General features: G+C 40.9%; 1 protein-coding gene across 1 annotated transcript in view; it reads right to left on the reverse strand.

Moving 5' to 3' along the window:
- Window positions 1–1,241: 1,241 nt before the first annotated feature.
- Window positions 1,242–9,726, reverse strand: part of SLC20A2 (solute carrier family 20 member 2) — a 59,035-nt gene continuing 50,550 nt past the window's right edge. Inside the window, exon 10 of the mRNA XM_007935032.2 lies at window positions 1,242–1,406. Within this exon, the coding sequence (XP_007933223.1) occupies window positions 1,242–1,406 (165 nt within the window). The remainder of the gene's footprint in view (window positions 1,407–9,726) is intronic.

Raw genomic sequence — 9,726 nt, forward strand, 5'->3', positions numbered from 1 at the left:
GGACTACAGTGGAGCATCAAGATGTTCAGCTCAGTAACAGCCTCAGAGAAATCCTCAAATCCAGTGTAGTTTCCAGTATTGCAGCCTCCCACCCCCCGAATTTCTAGACTGTCAAAGCATATCAAGAGCCTCACTCATTCGCCTCAATGTTTCAGACAAGACTTCTGCTCTCCAGGCTGCAGGGGAGGATAATGATGAACATTTCACCTGGAGTTGATATGTAGTGTTTTGTCACACACCCGAAGTCTGCATGTCCCCCACACTGACGACAGGTGAAGTCCGCTGTGGATGCACCAATACCTGGTGTGTGGCAGCAGTGGTGGTGGGGTGCCGGGAGATGGGGGACCCAAGTGTAGCATGGACATGAAGGGTGACGGTGCTTTGCACCATACACAGTCCCCTGGGGCAGGTTAACACACACGTGGTCTGACTCCCTCCCAGGTTAGTGGTAGTGATTAATGACAAGGGGAGATAAACAATATGAAAATATAATACTGGCAAACTATTCCCCTGCTTCTTTGGTACTTTCTAAAATTCTCTGATCAAAAAGGTATAAGGGAAGCACACCGTTAAAAAATTACAGTTTTAAGTATTTACAGAAGCAATTATGATATATTACACAATAATCAATACACAGTATATGAACAAATTCTTCAATGAAAGCACGTGTGAACTCCTGTTCCAGTATAACTCAGTAGCACGCTGACCTCCATACGCCTTCCCAAATTTGTATCATACATCCTGTATCTCACTTATCTTACAGCATATTAAATGGGAAAAAGAATCATTTGGAAAAAAAGTCATTTTCCAATCAATACTTTCCTTTTAAAAGGTTCTTAAAAAATTGCCACTGATGTCATTATGTACAAAAATGTAATGAATATTTAATTCTGGGCAATTCCCTCTACTCCCAGTTTGAATATGTTTGAAATAATGCTACCTATTCTATGTATACAATATATATTTAATACATAAGTAACTGCACCACATTATATCACCACGATACCAGTTTAATACACATTATTATATACAGTATTAAGTTAGCTCTGGAGGATGACTCTTTGCAGCCCAGGTGAACAGTGTTGTCATATGGAACTATCTGAAAGGATATGTTGGCGCCGGTTGGGAGACAGGATGTGTGTGTGCGTGTGTGTGCATGTGCATGATATGTGAAACACACCTCCAACGCATGCCCACGCCAGACCATCCCTTTACTGGCTGACTGGGTGGAAGATGGCAGATCACACATAGGGAAGGATCCCATACATGAGAAGAGCCATAATAGCAGCACTGAATAACCCAGCCACGGGCACCGTCACAAACCAGGCCACAAAGATGTTCCTGAAGAGGCGCCAGTCGACGGCCTTCCGGGAGCGGATCCAGCCCACAGCCACCACTGAGCCCACCTGTGAAGCACAAACATTCTAAAGTGAAAACAGAGGCCACCCACATATTAAAGGTGAGACACAAAATCTACATTCAACCAACATGAACTGGCTACTCTCAGAAGTAAACAACACAGTGACATTACCATTTCATTTTCCCAAAGTTTCTAAGTTTTCAGGTATACTTGTTTTAGGATCATTGTGTCAGCATATAGTTCTGATGCACCTGTATTCTGAGCTACTTGAATGAAACTTAAGCCAATTAAATGATTTCCTTTCACTCTGTACCTTATAAACTAACCACAAATACCCTTGTTTTAAATATTCCCCATATAGGATATTGCTTACTGCAACATGTGAACCTACTTTAATCGCAAAATGAAATGGCAACAAGGTATCCTTCTCTTAGAATAACAGAATCATAAAATGTTGGAGCTGGAGAAGACCTTTGACATCTAATCCAAACTCACTCATTTTTAGACACTAAAAGAGGATCATATTAAAGGCTTAAGGGCTTGAGAAGATATCAAATCAGTGGCAGATTAAGAGCTGCAACTCAAGCCTCTCAAGTTTAGATTGATTTTCTCCACTATTTCAAACTGCCTTGCAGTCTTTGTATTTTGTTATTTGTTGTTAAGTGCAGTCAAGTCAGCTCTGACTCACAGTGACCCTCACAGTGTACAACAGAACGAAACACTGCCTGGTCCTGCATCTTCCTCACAGTCCTCGCTGTGCTTGAGCCTCTCACTGCAGTCACTGGGTCAATCCATCTCGTTGAGGGTCTTCTCCCCCACCCCTTTTTAGTAGCTTTGTATTTTAATAATAACAATAATAAAAAGAATAAAATGGAGCTTAAATAATATAATGAGATGTAGACTGTCAGTTCTGCCCAGAACATGACAGTGGTACTTTGAAAATCAGAATTTTAAAACTGATTCAAGTTATTTTTCTAAACACTCGCAGTTCATTTTCTGGTTTGTTAAGTTTCAAAAAGAAAAAGACACTGGAAGTATCCTAGAAAAGGGAAATCATAAGAAAATAGAGCACCCATAACATCTCACACTTCAGAAAGAAGTGGTTAAGCCCGAAAAGGGCTTAATGGGGTGCCATTGGTCACATGCAAGGTGGATTTTGAAGATTTTCATAAAATATGCTTTGTTTCTACTGATCCTCAAAGACTTAAGAATTAGCAATATCCAATCAGGTTCAAACAGGAAAGGAGATTGAAAGCAACCAAGGTCTAAGCATAGAAAAATAAAATCTAGCATTTTATATTTTCTACGGAAGTAATAAACAGAAAAACAAAACCAAATTAACTGCTGTTGAGTCAGATCCGACTCATAGCGACCCCTCCTTGAGTTTCCGAGGCAGTTATCACTACAGAAGTAGATTGCCCAACCTTCCTTCCCAGGAGTGGCTGTTGGGTTGAACAGCCAGCCTTCTGGTTAGCAGTCAAGTGCCTTAAGCACTACGCCACCAGAGCTCCCATGGAAGTGAACAGGGATCCCCAAATAGCAGCACGCTTCAAGGCAGTGCGGTAGTTAAATTTTTATGTCAATTTGGCTGGGCCTGGCTGAGTGGCTGGGCAGCTGTTTGTAGTTATTCCCCATGATGAGACAGGCAATCAACTGTATGGTGGGATCTACCACAAGCAGCTGAGTAGCTGCCTTTGGGATGTGGTCTGCTTCCTGTATATAAGGAGAAGCCTTAGGGATAGTCTCTAGCTTACGGCACACTTGGACCCTGCATGTAGCCGTGTCGTTGTTCAGCAGCCTGCCATGCTCTGCTGACCTTGGGACTTACAAGGGTCTGCCATGTGGTTTGGAAACATCGGGACTGTGCCATTTTATTTGTCAGCCTTGGGCTTGTTAGCCTCAGCAGCCAGTAGTTGCCTGAGTGAAGAGATGCCTCTAGCTTCAGTGGGCTGGGAGCAGGAGGCAGAGTTGAAGCCCAAGGTCGAGGGGCTTTCACCCAGCCCCTAGAGCCTGGCACTTTGAACTCAGACTTAAAGTCTCCAAAGTGTAAGAGAATAAACTCCTGTTTGTTAAGGCCATCCCATTTGTAGTATTTCTATTAGAGTGGCCCTAGGTAACCAGAACAGGCAGTGAACCTGACATTTCATCTACCGAAGCAGCCATTACCCAGCACTTCCAGACCCCTGCTTGATGCATACATTCAAAGTGCTCAGCAGCTAGCCAAGAGGTGGGAGGCTGGAGTCCACTCAGAGGCACCTCAGAAGAAAGGCCTGGAGACCTACTTCTGAAAAATGAGCCAGTGGAGGGCGTATGGCACACAGCTCTGCGCTCACACGCAGGGGCCACCGAGAGTCAGAGTTGACTTTCCTCAGATACAGTAACAGGCTCCATCTTTCTGCCATTTACTCTGTTCTTGTATGAGTATGAACTTTTAATTCTTGTTTCCATATTTTTTGAAATTAGGATTATTATGAAATACTTTTTATTTTTGTTTCAATTATAGAGAACTTTTGTTTTGCTTTTGAAAATACATTTTCTGACTGGCTATCGCTAACAAACAAGTGCATGCTAGATTTTTCTATTTTTATCTTGGGCTTACTCATTTTCCTGAATCCTAGTAGTAGTTCTTTTATTCAGAAATACAGAATTTTATCAAAAAAGTCTTTTTGGCATATTATCTCAGTGTTGTTATCAGGTGCGCTTTGGGTCAATTCTGACACACAGTGACCCTGTACAGAACAGAACCAAACTCTGCCCGGTCCTGCGCCACCCTCAGAATTGTTGCTATGTTTGAGCCCATGGTTGCAGCCACTGTGTCAATCCATCTCGTTAAGGGTCTTGCCCCTCTCGCAGTCCATTCAGTATTCTTCAACAACAACATAATTCAAATGCATCAATTCTCCTTCAGTCATCCTTATTCACTGTCCAGCTTTTGCATGCAGATGAGGCAACCATGGCTTGGGTCAGGCATACCTTAGTTTTTGTCAGATGATCACATATATTTTTTTTGATGGATTGAGATGGCATAATATATTGAAGACCTACGTTCCCTTCTTGGGATTCATTCAGCACACATTCATCGAGCACCTAGCAGGGCCAAGCACTGAGGAGGCACAGGGACAGTGGCCGGGGATGAGAAATTCTGCCGTGTTCATCGAGCACACTTCTCTGTGGTCTAAACATTAATTTAGGCCTGCTGAATTGCTCTTTTATAATATCGTTGATATAATTTATTAGCATCTTACTTAAGTCTTTCTATTCATATGTAAATATAGCTTTTTATTGTTTGTGATATTTTAAATCAGGTTTTCGTACTGGGGTCATTCAGTACATGCTTTACAGAACAAGTTGGGAAGTTTCTTGTTTTGTTTTTATCTCCCACACTGTGGAAAATTTTTTATAATGTGAGAATTATCTGTTATTTTAAATTGAAAAGACTGGCTAATGAATCCATGTGAACAGGAGTCAGCAGGGCAGCCCTCCTCGTTTTTGGGGAAAATTGTTTTGGAGAATTTCCTAACTTTTGTCCTACTGCTCTGTTCAGGTTTTCCATTTCGTTTTTCACTTTTTTTTTGTCAGTATCTGTCATATATATATATTTGTTGTTGTTTTGTTAAAAAAAGTTTATTGTGATTTGGCTAAAAGTGTACAGAGCAAATTCATTCTTCATACAGCAGTTCATGCACATTTTGTTTCATGACATTGACTGAAACTCCCCACAATTTAACAGCTCTCTTCCCACTGCCTCCCCATAGCCACCTCTTCCCTGTGTCCTTCCCTCCCATGCACTCCTGCCCCCTGAGCTGTGTCCCTGTGCATACACAGACCTTCTATTCTCCCACAACTGACTGCTCCAAGGAGTGTCTCTATCTGATGTAAACGTTCACTCCACATGGCCGTCTACTGTTTGGCTGGCAGCCACAGGAGTGTCACATACATTTTTGCAGAAAAGAATTCATTTCGTAAATGTTACCAAGCTCTTAGTATAAAGTAGTGGTGTGGTTCCTCTTAGAATCTTAAACATTATCTTCCATATCAGATGTTATAATGTCTTTTCCATGTCTAACAATCACCCCTCTTTTTCCTTGATGTAACTTTGGTATATATAACTTTGATCAGATTCTTTCTTCTGCCCTTCCCCATTTTTGGTTTTAAATTCATTTATTTTGCTTTTATACTTATTATATACTTTATCTGGTTTCCTCAGAACGTTTACTGTTGTTGACTTTTTATAAAAGCCTAATTTGAATGTTTGGTTCTTTTATTTTCCTTTTGATGAGTTAAGCACTTAAACATATGACTTCTTATCGCAGCATAACTCTGTCTGCTATAGGCTTTGCTATGTGCATGCACACACACACACACACACACACTCTTGGTTTTTATTATATTACAAGAAAGCTATCATTGTAATTTTAAAAACTCCTTAATTGCTACCTTTTAAAAGAGCATTTAAAACTTTTCAAGGGGATACTTTCTTTTTTCTTTCTTTTTTTTAATTGTGATTTGGATGAAGATTTACAGAGCAAATTAACTTTCCATACAGCAGTTCACATGTACTTTGTCTCATGACATTGACCACAATTTATCATAATGCAACAGCTCCCCTCCCATATTCTCCCCATAGTTACCTCTTCCCTGTGTCCATCCCTCCATGTACTCCTGCCCCTTGAGCTGTCTCCCTGTGCATAAGCAGCCCTTCTTTCTCCCATGATTGCTGTCTCCAAGGACAGTATTACTTGAGGTAAATGTTCAACTCATATGCCTGTCTTCTGTTTGGCTGGAAACCACAGGTGTGGGTTCAATTCCAGACCTGAAGGGCAGTGAGGGGCCATAGTCTCAGTGGTTCCACCAGGCCCTATCGGACCAGCAAACCTGGTCCCCCCTCAAGGGGATACTTTCTTAATCATTTTTTATTTTACTGTGATTACAGATTACAGTTAGCACAAATTCCATTTTTAAAACTTTGTAGAGATTTCATCATGCCTTCAGAATTTATGATTAATCTTTAAAAACGTATCATGATACTTGACCAAAATACTTTTGATCAGTTGTTGTCAGGTGCTGTTGAGTCAGTTCCACCTCGTAGAGACCCTGTGTACAACAGAATGAAACACTGCCGGTCCCGTACCATCCTCACAATTGTTGCCATCTTGAGCCCATCATTGCAGCCACTGGGTTAACCCATTTTGTTCAGGGTCTTCCCCTTTTTCACTGACTCTCTACTTTACCCAGAATGATATCCTTCTCCCGGGACTGGTCCCTTTTAATAACATGACCAAAGGATGAGATGAAGTCTGGCCATTCTCACATCTAATGAACATTCTGACTGTTCTTCCTCCAAGACAGATTTGTTCATTCTCTTAGCAGTCCTCTGCCATCACCACAGTTCTGCAGTCTTTCTTACTCACTGTCCAACACTCACATGCATATGAAGCTATTGAAAATACCATGGCTTTGGTTAAGACCACCTTAGCCTTTAAAGTGACATATTTGCTCTTCAACACTTTAAAGAGGTCTCTTGCAGCAGTTTTGCCCAATGCAGTACCTTGTTTGATTTCTTGACTATTGCTTCCATGGACTTTGAGTGTGGATCCAAGTAAAATGAAATCTTTGACAACTTCAATCTTTTCTCCATTTATCAAGATGTTGCTCACTGATTCAGTTGTGAGGATTTTTGTTTTCTTTATGTTGAGGTGTAAATCAATACTGAAGGCTGCAGTCTTTAATCTTCATCAGTAAGTGCTTCAAGTCACCTTCATTTTCAGCAAGTAAGATTGTGCATAAGTAAGATTACTTATAAGTAAGATTACTGCATACTGCAGGTTTTAATGAGTGTTCCTCCAATCCTGATGCCACGATCTTCATATAATCTGGCTTCTCAGATTATTTGCTCAGCATACAGATTAAATAAGGTGAAAGGATACAATCCTGACACACACCTTTCCTAATTTTAAACCATGTAGTATTCCCTTGTTCTGTTTGAACAACTGCCCCTTGGTCCACATACAGGTTCCTGATGAGTCCATTTAAGTGTTCTGGAATTCCATTCTTCACAATGTTATTCATAATTTGTTTTGATCCACACAGTCGAATGCCTTTGCATAGTCAATAATATACATGTTAACATCTTTCTGGTATTCTCTGCTTTCAGCCAAGATCCATCTGACACCAGCAATGATATCCCTCACTCCATGTCCTCTTCTGAATCTGGCTTGAATTTCTGGCAGTTCCCCAACAGCGTACTGCTGCAACTGTTTTTGAATTATCTTCAGCAAATTTTACTTACATGTGATGCTAATGATAATTGCTCAATAATTTCCACATTCTGTTGGATCTCCTTTTTTTGGAATGGACAAAAATATGGCTCTCTTCCTGTTGGTTGGCCAGGTAGCTGTCTTCCAAACTCCTTTGTATGAATGAGCGAGCACCTCCAGTGCTGCATCTGTTTATTGAAACATCTCAGTGGGTATTCTGTCAATTCCCGGAGGCTTGGTTTTTTTTTTTTTGCCAAGTCTTTCAATGCAGTTTGGACTTCTTCCTTCAATACCCTTGGTTCTTGATCATTTGCTACCTCCTGTAATAGCTAAGTGTCAACCAATTCTTTTTGGTGACTGTGTATTCCTTCAATCTTCTTTTGCTGCTTCCTGCATTGGTCAATATTTTGCCCATATTATCCTTCAATATTGTAAGTTGAGGCTTGCCTTTTTCTGTCAATTCTTTCAGCTAAAGAACTGCCAATTGTGTTCTTCCCTTGTGATTTTCCATCTCCAGGTCTTTGAACATTTCATTATAATACTTCTATGCTGTTTCTCAAGCTGACCTTTGAAATCTTCTGTTCAGATCTTTTACTTCATCATTTCTTCCATTTGCTTTAGCTACTCTCCTTTCAAGAGCAAGTGTCAGAGTCTCTTCTGACATCCATTTTGATCTTTTCTTCCTTTCCTGCCTTTTTAATGGCCTTTTGCTTTTTTCAGGTATGATGTTCTTGATGTCATCTAACAACTCCCCTGGTTTTTGGTCACTGGTTTTCCATGAATCAAATCTATTCTTCAGACGGTCTCTAAATTCAGGTAGGATATAATCAAGGTCATATTTTGGCTCTTGTGGACTTGTTTTAATTTTCTTCAGCTTCAACTTACATTTACATACAAGTAACTGATGGTCTGATCTATAGTTGGCCCCTGGCCTTGTTCTGATTAGTGATACTGAGGTTCTCCTTCACCTCTTTCCACAGATATAGTTGATTTGATTCCTGTGTATCCCATCTGGTGAGGTCCACATGTATAGACACTGTTTACGCTGCTGAAAAAAGGTATCTGCAATGAATAAGTCGTTGGTCATGCAAAATTCTATCAGTGTTCTCCAGTGTCATTTTTATCACGAAGGTCATATTTTCCAACTACCTATGGTTCTTCCTGAAGAGTTGATGCTTTTGAGTTGTGGTGTTGAAGAATGCTAAGAGTACCACGGACTGCTAAAAGGACTAACAGATCTGTCATGCAAGTGCAGCCGGAATGCTGCTTGGAAATGAGAATAGCCAGACTTTGTCTCACCTCCTTTGGTCGCATTGTCAGGAGGAACCATTCCCTGGAGAAGGATATCATGCTTGGTAAAGTGAAGAGTCAGCAAAAAAAGGGAAAGGCCCTCAAGGAGGTAGTTTGACACAGTGGCTGCAGCAATGGGCTCAGGTACAGCAAGGATCTGCTATGCATAGGATCGCTATGAGTTGGAGATGACTTGACAGACGAAAGTGGGGGAGGCCTTCAACGAGATGGATTGACACGGTGGCCGCAATGATGGGCTCAAGTATAGCAGGGATCGTGGAGCTGGCGCAGGATTGGGCAGTGTTTTGTTCTGCTGTGCATGGGGTCGCTATGAGTTGGAAATGACTCGATGGCACCTAACAACAACAACAACAGCATGCTTCTTCCTTGTTTCTAACTTTCCCATTCCAGTCACCAGTAATAATCAACACATCTTGGTTGCATGTTTGGCCAATTCAAACTGCAAAAGTTGGTTAAAATCTTCAATTTCTTCATCTTGGCTTTAGTGGTTGGCATGTAAGTTTGAATTAAATAGTCATATTAACTTGTCTCCCTTATTGGTGTACGGATATCATCCTGTCACTGACAGTATTGTACTTCATATTTTTGATAATGAATGCCATACCTTTCCTCTTTCTCATTTCCAGCTTAGTAGACCATATGACTGTCTGACTCAAAATGGCCAATACCAGTCCATTTCAGCTCACTAATGCTTGTTGTTGTTGTTGTGATGTGCCATTGAGTCACACTTGACTCACAGCGACCCCCTTTTGGGTTTCCAAGGCAGTATCACTACAGATGTAGATTGTCCCATCTTCC

This window comes from Orycteropus afer, unplaced genomic scaffold (assembly GCF_000298275.1).
Source record: "Orycteropus afer afer isolate SDZICR_OR568_19922 unplaced genomic scaffold, OryAfe1.0 scaffold00024, whole genome shotgun sequence".
Classification (NCBI taxonomy): Eukaryota; Metazoa; Chordata; class Mammalia; order Tubulidentata; family Orycteropodidae; genus Orycteropus; species Orycteropus afer.